Source organism: Myodes glareolus, chromosome X (assembly GCF_982192425.1).
Source record: "Myodes glareolus chromosome X, mMyoGla1.1, whole genome shotgun sequence".
NCBI lineage: Eukaryota > Metazoa > Chordata > Mammalia > Rodentia > Cricetidae > Myodes > Myodes glareolus.
The window spans coordinates 19,097,112-19,119,222 of NC_142053.1; the positions used below are offsets into that span (position 1 = coordinate 19,097,112).

Consider the following 22,111-nt stretch of genomic DNA (forward strand, 5'->3'; position numbering starts at 1 on the left):
TTCTCCCGGGAAAGGAATCTAGATTTTTTTCAACAGTTTCTCAAAGGGATAAAAAACCTAAAGAGTAAAGCAGGTCAAGAAACACAAGATCAAAACTGTGTCGCTTTTTGCCATGTATAGCGAATCCCTTTGTCCTTACCAAAGGGAATCAGAGCAACAAAACACCATGCATAATAATAATGAAATCTCAGTTTCTTGGTCTCTAGGTCTCTCTCTCAGTCTCTTGGCCTGTGTGTGTGTGTGGTGCGGTATGGTGTGCTGTGTGTGTATGTCTGTTTGTTGTTTTTTTTTTTTTGAGACAGGGTTTCTCTGTAGCTTTGGTGCTTGTCCTGGAACTAGTTCTTGTAGACCAGGCTGGCCTCGAACTCACAGAGATCCGCCTGCGTGTATGTCTGTTTGTGTGGCACAATGTAGTGTGTGTATGTGTGGTATGGTACAGTATGGTGTTTGTGTGTTTGTATGTGTGTGTATATGTATATGGCACAGTGTAGTGTGTGTTTGTGTGTGTGTGGTGTGGTACAGTGTAGTGTGTATACGTGTGTTTGTGTGTGGTATGTGTGTTTGTATGTATGTGTGTGGGGTGATATGGTGTGCTGCGTATGTTTGTGTGTATGCGTGTGGTGTGGCATGGTGTGCTGTTTGTATGTGGTGTGATACAGTGTAGTGTGTATATGTGTGTTTGTGTGTGGTGTGTGTGTTTGTATGTATGTGTGTGGGGTGATATAGTGTGCTGCATATGTTTGTGTGTATGTGTGAGGTGTGGTATGGTGTGCTGTTTGTGTGTTTGTGTGTGGTGTGGTACAGTGTAGTGTATGTTTGTGTGTGTGTGATGTGGTATGGTGTGCTGAATTTGTGTGTATGAATGTGATGTGGTACAGTGTGGTATATGTGTATGTGTATGTGTATGGTATAGTATGGTGTGCTGTGTGTTTGTATGTGTGTGGTGTGGTGTGGTACAGTGTGTGTGTGTGTGTGTGTGTTTGTGTATGTGGTGTGGTACAGTGTGGTGTGTGTGTTTGTGTGCATGTGTGTGATGTGGTACAGTGTGGGGTGTGTGTGTTTGTATATATGTGTGTGGTGTGACACAGTGCTGAGTGTGTGTCATATGGTATGGCGTGCTATGTGTGTGGTGTGGTATGGCGTGCTGTGTGTGTGTGTGTGTGTGCGCACACCCAAGCAAAGACAATGGAGAGGCAATAACAGAGAACAGAGTTTAAGGAAGCCCTGTGTGGTATCACCATAGTGTCATTTAGTAGCCCCTTGATCCTTCTGAAACCCGTTCAGAAACATCCATTTGACAAACCATCTGGAGCTTCACTATGGTTTAACTTCCCTATGCAAAATTAGTCAATGATTCTGCATTTTTACATGCCAAATTTTCTGGAAGATCTCATTTGAAGAGAAAACAAAACATTCTGCAGTTAAAGAATGGTCAAGAAATATCAATATACGACCTTACAAAATACTGTAAGTTTCTGAATAAACATTCACACTCTTTTGCTGTGGAATGGTAATTAACAGAGATTTCTATCTTTCTTTTTTTGTTTTGTTTTGTACTTTTCAAGACAGTTTGTTTTTCTCTGTGTAGCTTCAGAGCCTGTCCTGGAGCTCACTCTGTAGACCAGGTTGGCTTCGAACTCACAAAGATCCACCTGTCTCTGTCTCCCAAGAGATGGGATTAAAGGTGTACGCCACCACCACCTGACTTAACAGAGATTTCATGAAGATACTTTAGCATATTTAGTGATCACAAGCGCCAAATCAGATCATTACTCAATTGCCATATCATATTAGATATCCAAATATTTTGGGAGGAGATTGACAAATGAATCAGTGTTAACCAAAAACTAGGGTTAGAAAAAGTAATAATTTTCTTAGGAAAATGTTTGACATGAAATGGAGGTTGCGAGAATTTGACCACCTAACACACGCATGGGCGAAGATGAAACATTAGTTGTTTAGATGGATGCTCAAGATGACTGGGATGCACAAGGATGCTAGAGATTCCACTGCCCCGTGTTTAATGTCTTTATTCTTCCACACAGTACATTATGGTAAAGAAATATTGTTGCTTAAAAAATGATTACTGTACCTTCTCCAACAGGAAGCGGATCTGGCCCTGTTTTTTCAAAATTAATAACTACACCACTCTGCACTTTTTGAACTAGTGATTCTAAACACTGATTCAACATTCTTTGTGTTCTTACACAGTAGGAGCGACCTATGCCAGAGAGAAAAATAAAGAACACAAGTTTCATCAAATCAAATAGTGGTTCATAATACAAGTATTTGAAAGCCTAAAATAGGATTTAGAACAATCCTAACTACATTAGCAGGAACGTGGTATGAATGATCACACTAAGCAGCAGAGTTCACAGACTGCAAAGGCAAGCAATCAAAGACTCGCTATGGCATTTAATAAGGGCTATACTCTCCTACCCCAAATTCTTCCTTCGGAAACCTGAAACAGCAGCCGTTACCTCCTGTGACTTCACACATCTGTGTGATGGCCGATTCATCAGTTGGTACACTCCCTAGTTGCTCTGGTTCAGTGGAAGCCACTCCAGGCAAGCGCAACACCAGGGCAAACAACCTTTGATCCCAACGAAAAGGTTCTTTGGTTAGTTCACTTCCAGGCAGAGGAGAATTCAAAGGAAGATGAAGCTGATAAGGCAAAATTTGGAAAGGTTCATCATAACAACCCGTATAAAAACAAGAAGCAAGAGTTAAGAGTTAAAGGGTTCACTTTCGCTTTCATGGAACACTACAGAATTAAGCCATCTCTCAAGGAGTACCAAGATAGATTTGGGCAAACTTTATTCTTAACTGGAAATACATGCCTCCCACAGAAATAGCTGTATGTTCTGTGCTATTTAGATAAAATTAAAAAAGAATTATATCTCACCTCTTCTTGAACGCTAGCAGTACTTGTTAACTTGTTTCCATCTGTGATGGTAATTAAAATAGACGGCTCTAAAAAAAACGGATTTCTCCCCTAAAATACATTTAAAAAGCATTAGAGCTGGGTGAAGCAATACAACTGTACTTAGACTTCTACATTTGCCTTGCCAATGATCCCTCAAACATGACAAAGTTTCCCTTGATAAATAAGACATCAAAGCCTCACCCATACTCATGAACCCATTCACCTGAGTTCTAATCTTGGCACAGATTAGGGCACACCTGCGGTATACGCTCTGCAGCCTGGACTACATGTCTGTGGATACTGCGCAGAGCGTTTAGGATAGAAAAGGACAAAGGCGGCAGCAGCAAGTGCTTCTCTGACCCCTTCTTTTATCTAGAGCTTTAAAAGTCTTGTATTAGATCTGGGGTGCGCGGGGAGGAGGGGAGAAGTAGAGACAGAAGAGTGTCTCCAATCGACGCCTTCCAGCGTTTTGCAGCACCTTAGCATAGTCTCAGATTTCTGATCATCAAATGATAAGAAATTGTATTTATTGTAAAATCCATTGATGAATTGATGTTTAAGAATCAAAAAAAAGTTGATCGGGGCTGGGCTGTGGTGGCACATACCTTTAAGCCCAGCACTCAGGAGGCAGAGGCAGGAGGATGTCTGTGAGTTTGAGACCAACCTGGTCTACACAGCAAGTTCCAGGATAGCCAGGGCAAAAGAAAAAAGAAAAAAAAGGAACCAAAAAAGTTGGCTTTGCTTTGTGATTCTTATGGAATGTGCATCTAAAAGGTGCATGAACCTCTTTTCTGGTTGACACTACAGGTAGCACAAGTCTTGCCTAAATTTTGCACTTTTACCCTAAGTCATCAAAATAAATTAGCTGTACTCACTCAAAAATTGTTACCTGTCCATAATTGTCTATTCCAGATATTAATCTATTGAGATTTAACAAATCAAATGAGGATCTTAGAGCCTGACCAAGAGTAGTCAGTCCAGAAGCCTGAAGATTTTTCAGTTCGTTCATGAACGTGGCGTGATTTTCCTTCCAACCAGCCTGGAAAGCAAACATTGACAAAGAAATTCTCAATTATACAACAAATAAGATAGAGCGCAAATAAGGACTAAATAACACAGTATCGAGCCTCTGACAAATTAATCCCTCTTTAAACTAATTCCATTCTATATCTCAACTATTCAAGTGGAACCAAAGTAAGCAGTCACTTTGCAAAAGTTCTACTAACTTTAATGATCAAAAGCAAAGAAGTCAAGCAAACAATACATTCATTCATTACAGCAGGCAGGAGGGCTTTGTTTCAAGAAGGTAATCTATATTCAGGCTCAGCCAAACCTACACACACATCAACCCCCTCATCTTAATGGTGGCAATGAGCAGATGAGCATGGAATAAGGGCAGAGTAAACACCAATTATTTTGTAAATGTACTGTTCTTGATGGAGCGGGGGAGGGAGGGCATTGAGGGTCTGAGCTACTGGAATTGTGATAACTAATATTCTTCTTGTGCAATAGTTTCCCTTTTAAATGACAATACAGAACTATGCACATAGAGCGCTAGAGAGATGGCTCAGTAGTTAAGAGCACCTGCTGCTCCTGCAGAAGACTCGGGTTTGGTTCTCAGCACATATACGGGGGTGGGGGGGGACTCTCAACTAGCTGTAACTCCAGTTCCTAGAGACCAACAATCTCTTCTGGTTTCTGGGGGCACCTGCATACATGTGTGGCACATATACAGACAAGCAAGCACACATAAACACACACAGTTAAAAATCAATCAATCAGTAAATAAATAAAACAGCCATATTTATTTGGAGACAATCCCGTTGGGACAATGAAAGATTCAGAAAGTCCCGAATCTAGAATAAGAAGGAAAAGAAAAGGTTTTGCAATGAAGTAACAGCTTCTAGACACCCCCAGAAGCTATAAATAGCAGCAAGGAGCCAAAACCTCAAGGTCAACAGCCAACTGTTGCTGTGATTAATTAGTCTGCAGAATTGGAGGAAGGAAAGGATTGTCCTGCCCGGTCAGCGGTGACTATAAAAACAAGGCAACAGTGAGGTACAAGAAGAGAAGTCAAAAGACGGCGGTGGCAGCTTTTAGTAAGTCACAGAGGAGTGTGTCAGTGAAGGTGAATGCAGATGGCACAGCTTGGCCACATGGAAGACCAAATGTCAGTCACTTGAGTCTGGAGGATCCTGAGGGCAAGGACGATAAGCTGAACTCTGAAGGTACACTAACCAGGGCAGTTACAGTTAGAGTCCCAAAGAGCAAGCAATACAGAGATGAACCCAGTAATCATAGTGCCCATTATCAATACAACTACAGCAAACACTGTTGTAGTCTCTTCGTCTCTCAAAGCACAATAAGACACAGAGGCTAAAAGAACAAATGAGCACAGTGTGAAGGGAGAAAGGACATTAGGACAAGCCTAAAAATGACATGTCTCATTGATGTGAGAAGTAGAAAGGACCATCAAAAGAAGAGAACAGTTCCTAAAAGGATGACCTTACTGGAGAAGCACTAATAATATTATTAGTGCTCTGGATAGGATATATGGCAGAAGTCAAGGCTAATGGGATAATTTGGGCTCTGACTATTAAACGCTTTGCACAGCACACTCAGGACTTTGGATTGCATCTGCAGCCCTGGGAAGAAGAACTCAGTGTTCTTTTTAATTAGGGGAGTGATGTGATCAGATCTGCATTTTAGCAAGATCGCTCTGCTAGGAGCTGGAGACTAAATTGAGGGGTGGAGGAAAGACTGGAGCTTGAGACAGGAAAACTGGTTTGGAGGCTGTGGCAGCAGCTAAGAGAAGTGAGAAAGCCCGAGCTAGGGCGAAGGCCTAGGCTAGGGCGGCAGCCTGGGCTAGGGCGGCAGCCTGGGCTAGGGCGGCAGCCTGGGCTAGGGCGGCAGCCTGGGCTAGGGCGGCAGCCTGGGCTAGGGCGGCAGCCTGGGCTAGGGCGGCAGCCTGGGCTAGGGCGGCAGCCTGGGCTAGGGTGGCGAAAAGGAGAGGGGATCGCAGACTAGTGAAGAACTTCAAGAGGTGGTGGAGCTGGACGGATTCAGTGCCAAATTTACTGGGATGGATGCGGGCAAAGGGGTCATGCGTTAGGTTTGGGTTTCCAGCTTGGGAAAATACGAACAATGGAATCCTTATTTCGCTCAGCAGTATTAGTGACACTATAAATTTACCTTTCTACCTATATTAAGTGCTGAACTCGGAAAAGGCCACAGGACAGGTGTGACTAAAGAGAAATGAGTGTTCTAATTTGGAAATCATTTTAAAACTCACCAATATTGTCCAATGTGGTAGGACTGCTTTAGAAGCCCAACACTCATATGGTGGAGACACTGCCACCAGACTACAAGTGAAACCGAAGGCCAAGCTGGACTTAGCTCAAAAGGAGGGAGCAAGATGGCTCAGAGTGGAAAAGTGTTTGCCGTCATGCCTCGCTGGTTGAGCTCAAGGCCCACGGCCAACGTTGTCCTGCATATGTGTGCCATGATACACACACACACACACACACACACACACAAATAAATAAATAAATTTAAAAAATAAATATGGGAGAGGGGCAGGCTCTGCTGGTAAAGGCACCTTCTGCCAAGCCTGATGACCTGAGTTCAATCCTTGAGACCCACATAATGGGGTGAGAGAAACACCTCCTGAAAGGTGTCCTTTGATATCCACACCTACGCTGTGGCATGCTCGCATTCCCCTCCCCCCCCCAGGCACACGGATAAATACATAAATAAGCCAATAACTATTAGCAATTTTAACGGGCAGCTGGGCTTGCTAGTGCACAGCTGTAATTCGGCACTCGGGAAACTGAGGCAGGGCTGAAAGCTTGAAGCCAGCTTAATCTACAAACAGGAAGCTTATCCCAAAAACAGTCAAACAAGAAACAAAATAGGGAGACCAACCAACAGGGATGTAGGACAAAGGTACTGTTCTCCTAGCATGCACGAGGCACTGGGTTTGATCGCCAGCAGCGGGTTAAGAAAGGAGTTGACAGAGGGGACCAACTCTCTGGCACTTAAAAGAATGCACGCATCCTGCCTTTTACCGGACTTACACACCTATTTGTCAGGATACTTACTCCTTAATATTTCCTTCCATAGCATAGCTTGAAAGCATTGCACAAATGGTTTCAATGTCTAAATATCTAACATCTGTTTTAGGTCAATTTTTAGCCTTTATATTGAATTGGACAATATGAAAAAATTTTAATGTCATTCCATACTTGAGTGCTACAATGTGTGGAAAGCAATAGGTTTCTTGATAGTTGCCTGGATCCTATTTCAAGAAAAAAAAGTAAATGGCCTTATATCCGTTTTCCATAAAGAAGAAGGGCTAGAAGATAAGAATTTAAAAATTTAGAAAACACTATTAATATAACTAATTCCTTCCTAAAAAGCCATTATAAAGAAACAGCAGGAGAAAGTACATGTTAATATTCTTCATTCATTGCTTGAGGTTATAGTTTTCACAGTTCAATCCAGGACAGCTAATGTGTCTTTTTCTTCTTTTAAAGTACAGATATTCAAACTCTGGTCTCTTGAATATTAAGTACACACTCTATCACTGAGCTACAACCCTTAATGTGGAGAAGTTTCTTTTATTTGGACTGGGAACTGAACCTATGGCATCATACATGTTGGACAAGCCCTATACCACCAAGCTGTAGCCCCAACCAGGCATTTCTTTCAAATTACTCTACTCTAAGACAGTCTACTCTTGTGTGATATAATATATATGGTTTTTCAAGGCATGGTTTCTCTATAGCTTTGGAGCTTGTTGTCCCGGAACTCACTCTGTAGACCAGGCTGGCCCAGAACTCACAGAGATCCAGCTGCCTCTATTTCCCAAGTGCTGGGATCAAAGGTATGCACCACCACTGCCCGGCACTTCCATATTCTTGCAGAACTATGCTCACAAAGTACGTTCATGCTTCATAATGGCTCAGAACAATCCACCCAACTAGGTACATTATCATTCTATTTTGTTTGAACAAGCAAGGAAGAGGTGAGATTTGATTCTCTTTTGTGGAAGGAGCAATGGTGACAAGTAGAGCAATATGTGGCTACTCTACGGAGCACTTGAAATGCACATAGTCAAAATCAAGATGTGACAGAAGAATGGAATCCATTTAGGAGCTGTGCATGGTGTCGAGGACAGAAGCCAGGGATCTTCACGTGCTAGGCAAGGAATCTACCACAGACTTACTTCCCCAGCTCTACACATGCGGTTTTGAGAATAGAGTCTCCTCCCCCAAATAATGCAAAATCTCAGTATTCATTTCATGCTGACTGTATTAAAATGATACCCTCTGAGACATGTTCGGTTAAAACAAACTAATAAAGGGTTGGAGACATGACTCGGTGGTTAGGAGCACATACTGCTTTTGTAGAGGATACAAGCTGGATTCCAAGAGCCATGTGTGGTAGCGCACAACCACCTGTAACTCCAGCTCCGCAGGATCGTCCTCTGGCTTCTGAGGGCATATGGACTCATAGGCACATACCCACTTATAGACACACGTTTATGTAATTAAAGAATAAAATCTTTTCAAATATGCTAGCAAAGCTAATAGGACATAGTCTAATATAATCCAGGTAAGCTCCTGTTCTTTCTGTCTCAGCCTCCCACGTGTTAGAACTAAATGTATATGCTACCACAAAGGGTTTTTCTTAATGCTGCTACTTGAATATTTTAAATTTTACACGGCAGGCAATGTATTATTACTTTTGGTCACCGACGATCTGCCAGGGACATGGAGGTCAGACATAAGGATTGGCCTTTGAGAGAACAGACAATGGAGTCATTACAGATTGTGGGGCCAGGGGAAACCAGATAAAACAATGCCTCTGAAAGACAAGTCTGGTAGCAACAACCAAAATAGACCAGAGGAAAGGAAAATGGAAGTCAGAAAAAAAAAAAAAAACTATATAGCAATCCAGGCTTGGCACAATCAGGGACAGAAGCAGAACAGGTCAGAGGCAGAGTAAATTGAAAAACCATATGAAATGCACAAGCCATGACTCAGTAATAGAGGACAGGCCTAAAAGGGGAAGGAAGGGGACGACAGCATTCCTATCCTGGGAGACCTAGAGAACGGAGGCTTGGGCTAAAGAAGTAACCTGAGATGACGAAATCCAAAAGTAAGCATTCCTTGTCTTCACAGATCAAGTTTTAAAGTTGTCTCAGAGATAATTATGGCGAATAATGGCAGATAATATTTACCAGTGTTTTACTCTAGAAACGCACAAATGCAAAGTGTGGAATATGATACATATCATTCTTAGCCTCAGAAGCACACAGAAGGCAAGTGGCATTATTAGATCCATTTTCTAGATGAAGACACTGAGGTTCACCCAGGATAAGCCAGAATTTGAAGCAAGACAGCCTAACCTTAGAGCATCTCCCTCATAGAAGCTACTACATACTCTTCCACATATTCTATATGCGACCTCATAGACAGGCTCTGCTAGATGACCTTCTAAGTTCAGGGTTAGTAGAGTTTTCCAATTTCATTTCCCCTAATGGCTAAGTACAGAACACTTGGGGTGGGGGCAGTAAATTCAAAATTATATGACCTTGGTCTAGCCCGGGCTGGCATGGTCCAGAATAAGTGTCTGGGGTACTGTTTCTTCATCCAAGAAATGAAAGGGCTAGAAAACCAATGAATGCTAAGCCAGGCATGATAATACACGACTTTAACCCCAGCACTCGAGAGGAAGAGACATCTAGGCGGTGAGTCTGAAGTCAGTCTGGTCTATACAGAGAATTCCAGGCCAGCCAGGACTACATAGTGAGACCCTGTCTTAAGTAAAAAACAAAAAACAAAACAAAAAAACTAACATCCCTTCTGATTTTCATATCCCATAATATCACACCCCATAACAATCCTTATAAGCATTTATTTACCCTATAATTCTATGTCTTATAATAATCATTTAAGTAAAACTGACCAACAGAAGGAAAATACCTGCTCTCTTATAAAGTATGCTAATTTAGGCATTTAATTTAAATTTGCACAGCCAACTCAAAATATCTTTTCATATCAATAGAAAAATAGGGCTTTCTGCGTATCAGTGACCTCGCTTCCGTCCTCAGCTCTGCCTGACTGGTCACTAGCCACTTATTTCCAGTTACACCTGTACACAGCAGAGAGAATCTCCTTAGAGTTGGAAAGCCTAAGAGATTTCTCACTGACATCTTCTCTACCTGCTAACCTAACTGCTGGGTTTAGCATCAAACAACCAGTACTGTCTTTCCCAGATATTGCTAAAACCTCTTTGAATTGCCTGCTTCGTTCTCTGACATGATATACTTATGAGGGAGGCTCTGTCCCTAAACAGACCAAAAGGGGAGGGGGTATCATTATGTAATATCTGAATCAGGAATAAAGGTGTTACTTAGAACCCGGAGCTGACTGTCATAGCTGATGCCTGTAATCCCTGCACTTGGGAAGGCCGAGGCAGGAGGACACTGAGATGGAGGCTAGCCAGACCCTGTCTCAAAAACAAACAACCAAGGGACTCTCACTGATTCTTGTGCCTACTTCTCCACTGGCTTCGAATGGAGGAGGAAAAAGAGAAATACATAAGCCTTCACCTCCCACCCTCAAATCTCAGCCTCCTGAACTGCATCCCATTTCTCAGAGTCCTCTTCTCTCATGTAGGGTTGTTTTTAATAGAGGAACTCTGCCCTCTGTTAAACCTTGCCAGGAAGTATAACCAAAGTGAAGGAGTTAGAAGATCAACTGTGCTTGAAGGGGAAGGATGAGGGAGTGGCGTTAGAGCCCTGTCTCAAAGCATCTGCTCTGTCTCTAAAGGTCATTTGTAAGCCTTTTCCAAAATATCAGTGACCTTGCTTGACTTAGCATAAATCATAAGTTTAATCAACACTGTTAATATTCCCATCCAAAGTAATGCATAGAGATTGTTATGCCAGCTACACTTAAATGTCCATGTAGGAAGGGTCCCTTACAGACTGTATGTAAACTGAGCAGCTATAAAGAGAAAAATAGATTACTGAGATTCTCTAGTATGGTTAGCTATTGAAAGGTACCCGCAGTGAAATCTTTTCAGAGAGAAGAAAAAACCCTTACATGTTACAGTTCTGTCACACAGCAGGCAGTGATCTCTCTAGAATAGCACAGCTTCCAATGTCCCCAACTTAATGCTGGGCCACTGCACTGACTCATTTGGGGGCACATTCGTTCCTCAACCTAGCTTGACATTCTCCTGCTGGCCCAGTCCAAGACACCCCAGCTGAGGAGAGCCCTTCAGAGCGACTGAACAACAAGAGCTGCCGTTGGCATCAGGGAGACAATACACGATGCTTTCTCTCCTCAACGCACATTTTGTTTTGCATGAAAGGAAATGAAATCAGCCTGCTAGTATTTGTTCTTCACAAGGGTATGCTAAAGAGCTATTCTAGATTTTGTGCGTCTTTGTAGATGGTTACAAACTAGATGATTAACGGATTTGAGTATTTTCCCAGATGTCCCAAGTTAAAGCCACAGAGTCTAAATATAGCAGGACCATCAATTCTCTTGCTGAAAGATAAACAATTTTCCTTTTTCCATCTGCTCTCCATAAGTTTAGGGGAAGCTGCTCTGCAGCAACCCAGACAATTGGAGTAAATCAATTGCAACAGTATTTTTTAACCAATTCACTTTCTTCTTCAATTTGATATTACATCATCTTTGTCATCACGAACAGTTTCGGTGTCAGTGAACTGAGGCGTAAAATGGAATGATGTAAAAAATGATCTGCCCAGCATCTCCAATCAACCCTCTCTCCCCAGAAGACAAATGGATTTTCTCTTGGTTCCTGTCCTTAGCTTTATGCCAAATACTCGAGCAACTTAAAACTTTCAGTGTCAAGAATTTTCTCCTCATCATTAAAATGGATTCCAATACTTCAATTCTCCACTCACACACCCCCACTTTGGGAGCTTGTTTGGTTTGTTTTCAGGGGGGGTTCAAAGTCCTTTTTGTAAAAAATTGATTTGTGCTTGGTGGTGGCAGCACACGCCATTAATTCCAGAACTCATTTGGGAGGCAGAGGCAGGCGGATCTCTGTGAATTTGAGGCCAGTCTTGTTTACAGAACAAGTTCCAGGACAGGCTCCAAAGCTACACAGAGAAACCCTGTCTTGAAAAACCAAAAAGGAAAATGATTTGTTTCATCTTATGCACGTTTTGCCGGCTTGTGTGTAGGGGTACCATACGCACATGTGGTGCACAGGGAGACCAGAACCGGTCATCGGATCCCTTAGAACTGGAGTTACAGATGTTTGAGAGCTGCCCTGTGGGTGCTGGGAACTGAACTCTGATCCTCTGCACCAGCGACAAGTACTCTTAAATTGCTGAGCCATTTCTCCAGCCCCACTTTTAGGGGTTTTTTTTGTTTTTTTTTTTTTTAGGCAGGGTCTCATTCTGTAGCCCAAACTGCTCTGGAACTCAATATATAGAGTAGGCTGATCTTAAACTCATGACAGTCTGACAGTCCTCCTGCCTCAGCTTCTGAAGCACATGAAGTTTATAGACAGACCCAGAACTGTTTTTGGACTCCAATCTCTACATGGGAGACATATCGATAACAGAACACTGTGGCAGCTGAAATCACTAAAATAGCCATTTGAATTGTTTTCATCTAAGTTACCCATGAAGGGAGGTGTTAAACTTAGGAAGCCCACATTGGGAAGACAAAAGATCATCACAAGAACGGAATTGTCACTTTGTGTACCTACCTCCTCCTAAAAGTCTCATTTCACATGACATTCTGCCACCCTCTGTGGCACATTATTTCCTTGAACATTGAGCTATTTAACTTGGTTTTCTTTGTGAAGGTTTTCCTTTTTTTTTTTTCTTATTCGATTTTATCGAGACAGCCCTGGCTGGCCTGGAACCTACTATGTAGAAGATGCTAGCCTCAAAGTCACAGAGAAGCAGTCTTTGGCTTTTGCATTTGACTCAAGGTACTGATACTTTTAGGAGGCTCAAAGAGTGCATTTGCTTAGTCTTTGATTAGTATAGCTCTTTCTTATAACATACTTGTTTATGGATGGACTGTGCAGTTCTCTTGAATTCCTTTTTGTTTGAGTTACTTCTTGATGGCCTCTGTGTCTTCGAACTTGCTAAAATGTGAAAAGTTCATTCTAATTCACTAAATGACTTCTCTGCTTGAGAACACAGAATGCTATCATTTTATGGGTACAACTACTGATGTTCATCCGTGTGCTTCAGACAAGACAAAAAAAAAAAACCAGGTGGTGGTGGCACTCACCTTTAATCCCAGCACTCAGGAGGTAGAGGATCTATCTCTGTGAGTTTGAGGCCAGCCTGATCTACAAAGCGAGTTCCAGGACAGCCAGGGCTGTTACACAGAGAAACCCTGTCTTGGGGGAGGCGGGGAGAGGATGTGAATTTGGTTCCCAGAACTCACATCAGGTGGCTCACAACCCCTTGTACCTCCAGCTGAAGAGATCGAGCACCCCCTTTTGACCTCTGTGGGCAGCTGCACTTAGATACACAAACACACACACAAACAAACAAATCAGTAAATATTTGTAAAAACTACTGTGCAAATTGCATGCACTTTTGTTTCAATATTGCTTTCGATATTAGACTTGTTTTCCAAGGAGTCTCACTATATAGCTCAGGCTAGCTTCAAACTCACAATCCATATGCTTTAGCCTTTGACTACTAGAAAGTCAATTATGTGACATCCAGCCTAGCTACAGTGACATTTTTATGGAACACATATACATAATAAAAATGCACAATAATGGCCTAGGGAAAAACACACACGGTCAGGAATGAGACTGAGCAATGCAAACATAACAAAACAGCTGCCCATAACAGAAAGGTCGTTTATGACTTTATAATATTCCACAGCATCTCTTCCCAATGGACTACTTGTTTTTTAAAAAATATAACAAAAAAGTTATGAACTGATTTGCACAAAATAAAAGCAACATGGATTCATTGTTGAAAATCCACACATAAAAAGAAAACGAGTCTGTTCAATCGCCCTTCACCACCTGGATTCTGAAGTAATCGCTGATAGGAGTCGTGTGAAAACCAAACTTTGTAGCAGCAAACAGAAACAGTTTAAGTTGGGGCGCCAACTTGCCAACTTAAACAAGCGTGCGGTGGAACACATTAAGCACCCCATGGAGCTACTTTCCAAAACTTCAAGTAATTTCTAAATCACCTGGAATTCCGATCCTCAATTACTCCATTTCCTGCCTTTCAGTGCTCCAATTTTCTCCAGGCCTTCTCAGGAAGGAACCATGGAAATAATCCAGTCGGATCCTTTCATTTAACAGATGAGGAAACTGACACCATAAAAGGTTAAGTGACTTGCCCAGGGGTCATGGGTGTAATTAGTAGCAGACTCAAGTTAAAAACCTAGGTCTTCTGCCTTCCCACCCAGCAATGTTCACACGACTAAAACGGCATGAACTGCAGGAAATCATGGCAGTGGAAAGTGTTGCTTTCCAGACAGGATGTACTATGGCCAGGTTTGGAAATTTGCTTTATATAAAGATACCTAGGTGCTGAATATACTTTTAACATATAACGTAAAAGCATCACGTTGAAATGCAGTTTACACAGGACATAGTGGCACATGCCTGTAAGTCTAGCACCTGGGAGGGAGGGGTAGGTGGGTATCTCTGCGTTCAAGGCCAGCTTGTCTGCTTAACAAGTTCCAGGACAGTCAGGACTATAGAGAGATGCTGTCTCAAAAAAAAAATGAGATTTACAGTGTTAATATACCTGTGGAAAATTTCATGGAAATGAAAGATCTGCTTTGTGCATCACTAGCATTCCTGTTTGAGAAATAAAGCAGAAGGGATTCCTTACCGTCCAATGCCATAGCTGAATTAAATGTTTGATACTGTCCCAAGAATCCCACAGTCTATTGCCTAGTTATGCGGGCTCTCTTCCATGGAGACAGAAATGCAGAGACTGGGGCTTCTCACTAAACAAATGTGCTTCTAGGCAACTTCGGGAGCCAATTTAAAGCAAACCATCTTGGTCTGGTTCAGGCTAATAAACCACTAAATGTCATACTCCACTCCCTCCCCCATTCCTTCAGCAGCCTCTCTAGAACAGCAGTTTAAAAGCACCTTCTGTCACATCACACCCACCACCACCAAGTCACACCCTTAATGGGATACTTTCAGTTCACTTCCTTCCCTCTCCCCAACCAACCCCAGGCCTCCAGTTGCCTGGCTGTGGATCTATAAGTTCCTTTGTTAAGTGAGGAGTTAAGAGTTGTGAGCAGAGGGGCGAGTCACATTCAGCAGGTATAAGAGATGGTCCGACTGCGTGTTAGACCCGAAATGGTGACGTATAAATTTATAGACAGACACATGGAGCAGTTCCCACGGAGCTCTTAAAAAATGAAGCAAGTTAGACTTGGCCCTGTAGGCATGGAGTCTTTGAAGGTTCTTGGGGAGAGTGATGTGATGAAATGAAATCTTAAAGAGAGCTAACATTTGGTGTGAGTGGAGAGAAGGACCATGGGAGGCCCCTGGTGGACCAATTCGACGGTTGGTATAATGTTCGAAGCATTCAAACATTGAGCACGTGAACTGAAGTAATGGCAGCAAAACCTAGTTGAAGATAGGCGTGTAGGAGGCATTTCAAAGGGATGCCAGCTAGGTCACAGAAAAAAAGATGGAAAGAAAGAATCAAAGCTGCATCATGGTTTGCTGTCAATCCTAAGTGATTAAAAGGTGGGAGTACAGAAGGTTTTAGATCTGTGGATGTTCTACCTGTGACGGAAGACATCTTAGAGTAGCTGAGAGACCTGGGTGAAAAACAGAAAGTGGCAAGCATCCGTACAGACAGAATGGCTGATGCTATGAAAAGTGCAGGATGTGCACCAGGTGGTGGTGGCGCCTGCCTTTAATACCAGCACTTGGGAGGCAGAGGAGGAGGATCTCTGTGAGTTCGAGGTCAGCCTGGTCTAAAAAAAAAAAAAAACCCAGAAAGAAAGGAATAAAGAAAGAAAAAGAAAGAAAGAAAGATACATTCATTCCTCAAAGGAAAAACTTAGGAGCTAAGATAGAAAAGCAGAGAAGCAGACTAGAGGAAGTGACAAGTTTCTGGAAGGAAGAGGCAGTTACTTTCAAATTTAGCTAAGGGCAAGGGGAAGAAACATTAATAAACTCCTTGCAAAGTAATGCAAAAGTCCAAGGCATTCTTTTTTTAATTTGTATTTATTATTATTGTGCATGTATGTGAGCCCACGTGACACGGTGCAAATGCGGAGGTCAGAGGACAACTTTGTGAAATCAGTTCTTTCCTTTCACCTCTAGTGGCTTCTGAGGCTCACACTCAGGTTGCCCAGGCCTGTGACGTCAGTGTTTTTGCCCAATAAAATCGCATCTGCCCTGCCCAAGTAGTTCTAAAGGAAAGATACCCTAAGGCTCTAATAAACCATATTTTCTCAACAGTAGCATTCCTTGGCTGCACAAATAAAACTGTTGAGTCTTTTGTTCAAGAGCATTCATGTCCCAGAGTTTGGCTGTTGGTACTAAGTTTACCTGGTTATTCAAGCCAAGGGGCAGGATGTGAGTAATTAGAACAGCGGTTCTCAACCTTCAGGATGCTGCGACCCTTTAATACAGTTTCTCATGCTGTGCTGACCTCCAACCGTAACATTATTTTCATTGCTACTTCGTAACTGTAATTTTGCTACTACTATGAATCAGTATAAATATCTGATATGCAGGATATCTGATAAGCGAGCCCTGTGAATGGTCACTCTCGCCGCCCCGGCAGGCCCGCCCCACCCCACTGCCCAAGAACCGCTGAATTAAAGCATGGCAAGTAGTAACAAATGGTAGAATCAGGAGAATTTATACAAAGTTCGGCTTTTTCGGTGAGCCTGTGGCACATTACCACAAAAGTCTGTATGTAATGTTTTCCCAGTCAAGACCTCAGTGGTCATTCTGCCAGCATCTCCAGTTCTTCTTTGAAACCCACCTCTCCACTGCAGATCATCTGAATAAGTAAGAGAGAACTGTGTCTCGGGCATGGGAGGTCTGGAGGAAAGGAGGACCATACCAGCAGGGGAGGCCGAGTGACAAGTGTCTGGGGTTGGAGAGAGATGGTTCAGAGGTTAAGAGCACTGGCTGCTCTTCCCAGAGGTCCTGAGTTCAATTCCCAGCACCCACATAGTGGCTCACAGCCATCTATAATGAGATCTGGTGCCCTCTTCTGGTGTGCAGGCGCACATGCAAGCAGAACGCTGTATCCATAATAACTAAATAAATCTTAACAACAAAACAACAAAAATCCTGCTTCAACTACAGGTTAGAGATTAGAAGACGTCTACCAAGCGTCTTCTGTGGAGGGCACTAAATACTTTTCTTCCCTCACAACAGTAACGTTTATCAGGGAACTGGTAAAGCAAAGAAACAGTCACTTCTAGCCATCTCTGAGTAACCTAGAACTACCCTGCAATTTTTGCCAACCTGCTGCTGTTCTTACCGGGCCTCCACAGCTTCCCCACTTGCCAGAATAGACATAATGTACCCTATCTCAAGCTCCATCCGCTCTGCACCCGAATGACTGCACATCTGTGCTAAAGAGGGGTCCAGCTGTGAGATATCACAGGCAGAAATATGTACAATGATAGTCACCTAGAAGTAGCCAACCAGCCAACTAATAAAAATAGCATCTGCAGCAGTCATTTCCCCTCGCTGGGTGGTTCCTACGCTCTATCGTATCAGAGGAGTTTCTGGAATGGAGGCACGCGGCTATCAGCTGGGTTGCCTAGCCTCTCTGGGCCCCAGATAAACGTCTCTGACTTATCAACTAAGTGCTGATAATAATACCTTTGACACAGGCTGACAGGGGAGATAAACTAAATAAACACCTTATATTCACTGGCAAACTGCCCTGTATATAAGCCTTGCTCCGTAAGCGTCAGCTGCTATTATTAGAAAGCAAGCGTTTGACTGCTCACTTTTCCAAGGAAGCAGATACAAGTCAATTCATATCTAATTGTATGGCATGCCATAAGGTCTAAACAACACCTCTGACCATAAGATAGGATTTAGGAGGACCTAAAACTTGGCTATAAAATTTTCTTTCTAGTGCTGGGGCCTCACACACTCAGTTAATCTAGCACTGAGCCACACTCCAGCCCCTCCCACATCTTTTGCATGTTATTAGCAGGCTTATCTGTACTTGCGTCCTCATAATTACACATTTATCCTTTAAATTGGAGCCTTTATAGAAACAATGCAATCAGATGGCCCTGGAAACCCCATTAGGAAGTCGAATCCCCAGGAGGCAAAACTCCTAGGTACTTTCTTGCCAGGTGGACCACCCCACCACAAGGAATCACTCCCCTTTCAGACTTCTGGTGACTTCCCATGAGCGGACAGGGCTGTGCAAGGAGCATGAAAACCTCTGTGAGAAAACAATTCAAGCTCCCTTTTGTTTTTTTAGGTTTGTACTATGCTGAGTTGAAAAGTGGATTCTTTATCATACTTTTCCCGGAGAATCTGGAGCCAAGTAGCTAGGGAACTCTAATAAGGGGGGCACAGTAAAGACTTTAATAAACACTTTAACAACCCTGGAAGCCTGAAACATTTAGTGTCACCAATGAAAACATGTTGCAAATGGAATCCTGAATTATCACAGTTAGATTCGTTCACATGTGTACTACATTATACTTAGCCCAGGAAAAAAATTCTAACCCAACCAGTTGGGTCAGCAACTGCATCCAAAAACCTAAGCAACCAAACCAGCTTTCGGTACAGCCAAGAATAGGATGCTTTCATATTTTGCCCCAGGGCCGAGGGTTATCGAGCCGTCAACTCGGAACTGTAAGATAACCTCTCGTGTATAAATGAGGCCTTTATGATGGTGTTCATTTTAAACAGGACTCTGAGAGAAAGGATCCTCCCCTTCAGAAACAGACCTTCCAGGGCCTGAACATCAGAAACTACCTTCGGAAAAAGGACAAAGTGGCCCTGCTCACGGAAATGCAGTGCAAGTCATGTATGTAACTTCCTATTTCCAAGCAGCTATGTTTAAAAAAAAAGCAAAAGAATGGTGATATGTGCCTGTAGATCAGTCTCTAAAGGCCTCTAAACAGGTAGTTAGCAACAGGAAAATCACTTATCCCAGGGGTTTGAGGCCAGCCTAAGCAACATGGTAAGACCACACACACACACACACACACACACACACACACACACACAGAGAGAGAGAGAGAGAGAGAGAGAGAGAGAGAGAGAGAGAGAGACCAAAAAAGAAAAAAAAACTGGATTATGGAATTTATTTAATAGAACAGGACAAAAATATATTGGCATTGTCCAGCACACTTATAAACCATCCACTTTTGAAGTGCTCAGCAATCACACATGACTTGTGGACGCTATGCTGAACAGTAGAAAAATATAAAATCTGGGGCCACTGACATGGGTCAGTACTTGTTCCCAGCCTGCCGACCACAGTCGTACCCCTGCTTCCACACAGTGGAAAGGGAGACCCGACACCCTCTGACCTCCACACATGCACCAGGGTGGCCTGTGCCGATGGGCACAAAGCCGACAGAAACAACACATAAGCCACTGTAAAAATATGACTAGCTGGCATATTTGAAAAAGACATGGCAACGCCTCTGCCATCTCAGCCCCTTGCTCTCTCTATTAGAGCCGTTTCCAAATCCTCGCCCAGCACTGGAAGGGCCAAGCCCTGACAGAGAGCACTGAGGAAGAAAGGGGGAGTAGAGACAATGGATGTGTTTTTAACAAATCAAGCTGGAAACCCAAACTCATTTCCCAACAACAGAAAGAAGAATAAATACAATAGTTCTATGGCCAAGCGACCTTTATGGGTTAAAAGGCTTTCCTGGGGAGGAAGCTCTGGAAAGTCAATCATCACAGGCAACCCTGTAGTCAAGAGGTATGTATACCAGGCTTCCAGCAACTACCCTTTGGGTTGGACTAGATCTCTTACGCACACTCTCTCTAAGGGAACAGGAGACTCTCGTTTAAAGATCTAAATGAAAGGAGTTATGTTTTCTTTATTCAGATCCCACCCCCACCCACATAGAGGCCCCTTCAATCTGGCCCTTCCCTAGAAAGCACATTTCTCCCCAAGACATAGAACAGATGCCTTGTTTGGCCACTGTAGAACTAAGAACCCTGTGTTCTCGGCAGTTCGGATTCTCTTCCAGAAGCGAAGACAAACTGAAAAGGAAAATATTTGCTTTCTTACCTGCGCCTGGCCCCTACATCCCCGATCCCAGTGCCAAGATCAAATACTTTCAAGTAGCCAGCACTAACTGAAAAGCAGGCAACTTCAACTAAACCTCCTGCGTGACACCACCTCACCACTTCCTCTCCACGCTGGCCCCGCTTCGACAAGCGCTGTGAAATACTAAGCAAACAGACGCAGACAACAAACGCTGCCCTGCTTCTCTCCAAATCCCCCTCAGACACCTTCTTCTCAGGAGAAATATACAAACGGTAGCTTGTCAGTTTTAAAACTCCCATGCCTTCTGTCTGAACAAGTCAGAATTCGGATGAGACCACCTGAGTTGCCAGAGAATTACACATCCTTCACCTCCAGCCCTTTGGTTGAGTCCAGCATTCTAGGAGTCCAGCATTCTAGGACTCCCGCTCTCCCCTTGAGCTGGCTGTTTCTTGGTATTACCCTAGGTCTGTACAACAAAGCCGGGTGCACAGAGGTTGTTCAATAACTCTAAATGCATGCCTAGACTGCAGAAGGAGGGAGGCACTGTCAGACCACCCTTGGGAAGCAGCATTTTGATCATATCACAGCAGTGATAAAAGTTGCATTTCCCTGAAGAAAAGACGGACTGCGGGGGCCCTGAAGGGAAATTAGCATTGTTAATGGTGATTACTATCTAGAGAGAAGTCTCAAAGATGGGGGTGAGGGGAGGGGGAGGCTTTTGTGTATACACATTGCCAGAAATATTCTTCCCTGTTGAGTACCCACTAAGACCTAGGCCCTCTCTAGTACTAGAGGTATAAATATCCCTATGTTCAAATACATGCCTTTAAAATGCCCGTATTAGGGAAGGTCAAGATGAACACTGACACAGTTAACATGCTAGGAGCTGTGGATGTATCTCAGCAGCAAAATGCTTGCCTAGCATGCATGAAGCCTTGGATTCTACCTCCCAAACCAACACCGCACCACACACACACACACACACACACACACACACACACACACAAAGTAATAAAGTGCTAAATGCAGAAGAAGGCTACGGAGAAAGTATTACGAGAGCAGAGTTAGGGAATCACAAGGGGACTTGGTACAGTGCCTGGAGAAGCAGCGGTAAAGAGGAGCCAGATCACTTTGGAGAATGTACATTGAAGGGTGGATGTTGACTGGTGCGGCAGGCAGCACACACGCCTTTAATTCTAGCACTCAGGAGGCTGAGGCAGAATAGAGAGAAAAACAGAGCCCAATAGGGTGCCCCAAGCCTGTAATCTCAGCACTCAGGAAGCTGAGGCAGGAGGACTGTTCAAAATTCAAAGTCAGTCTGGGCTACCTAGTGATTCCCTGGACCAAACAAAACAAAATGACGTTGAAATATGTCCAGGTTACGGAGAAGGACATGTGCAATGGCATGGAAGTGAGAGCTACAGTGAGCTTGGGGATGACAGCTTCCTTTCTCCTGATGACTGGAACCTGGGTTCATATGAAAAGAAGAAAATGGAGAGACACTGTTGGAAAAGCAACACAGGTCCAGATCAAGGCCATTGCTAGCATCTAGGTCAAGATTTATGGGCTTTATTCTCACATCTAATATAGAATCCTAAATGATATGAATTTTTTCTCTTATTTCATTCACGTTTTTGGAGACAATATCTCACTCTGTAGCCCAGACTAGCTTGGAATTCACTATGCAGTCCAAGACAGCCAAGAACTCGTGTCAATCCTCCTGCCTCAGCCTTCCAAATGCTGGAAACAGAGGAGTATGCCACCACGCTGGGTTTGGTTTGAGTTTGGAGACAAGGTATCAATAAGCAGGTCAGGCTATGACTACAAACATGGACCACCATGGCCAGAGCCTGGCGGATTTCTGGGAACCAAATTCACTTCCTCTCCCCGCCTCCCCCAAGACAGGGTTTCTCTGTGTAACAGCCCTGGCTGTCCTGGAA

The 22,111-nt window shown here is 43.3% G+C and overlaps 1 protein-coding gene across 4 annotated transcripts in view; it reads right to left on the reverse strand.

Moving 5' to 3' along the window:
• The window catches only part of Sage1 (sarcoma antigen 1), a 52,833-nt gene that overhangs the window by 24,464 nt on the left and 6,258 nt on the right, over nucleotides 1-22,111 (reverse strand). For all 4 annotated transcript variants that reach the window (XM_048457765.3, XM_048457763.3, XM_048457764.3 and 1 more), the window contains exons 3-6: nucleotides 3,816-3,965; nucleotides 2,906-2,995; nucleotides 2,481-2,664; nucleotides 2,093-2,221 (exon numbers count right to left, since the gene is read on the reverse strand). In XM_048457765.3, the coding sequence (XP_048313722.3) occupies nucleotides 2,093-2,221; nucleotides 2,481-2,664; nucleotides 2,906-2,995; nucleotides 3,816-3,965 (553 nt within the window). The remainder of the gene's footprint in view (nucleotides 1-2,092; nucleotides 2,222-2,480; nucleotides 2,665-2,905; nucleotides 2,996-3,815; nucleotides 3,966-22,111) is intronic.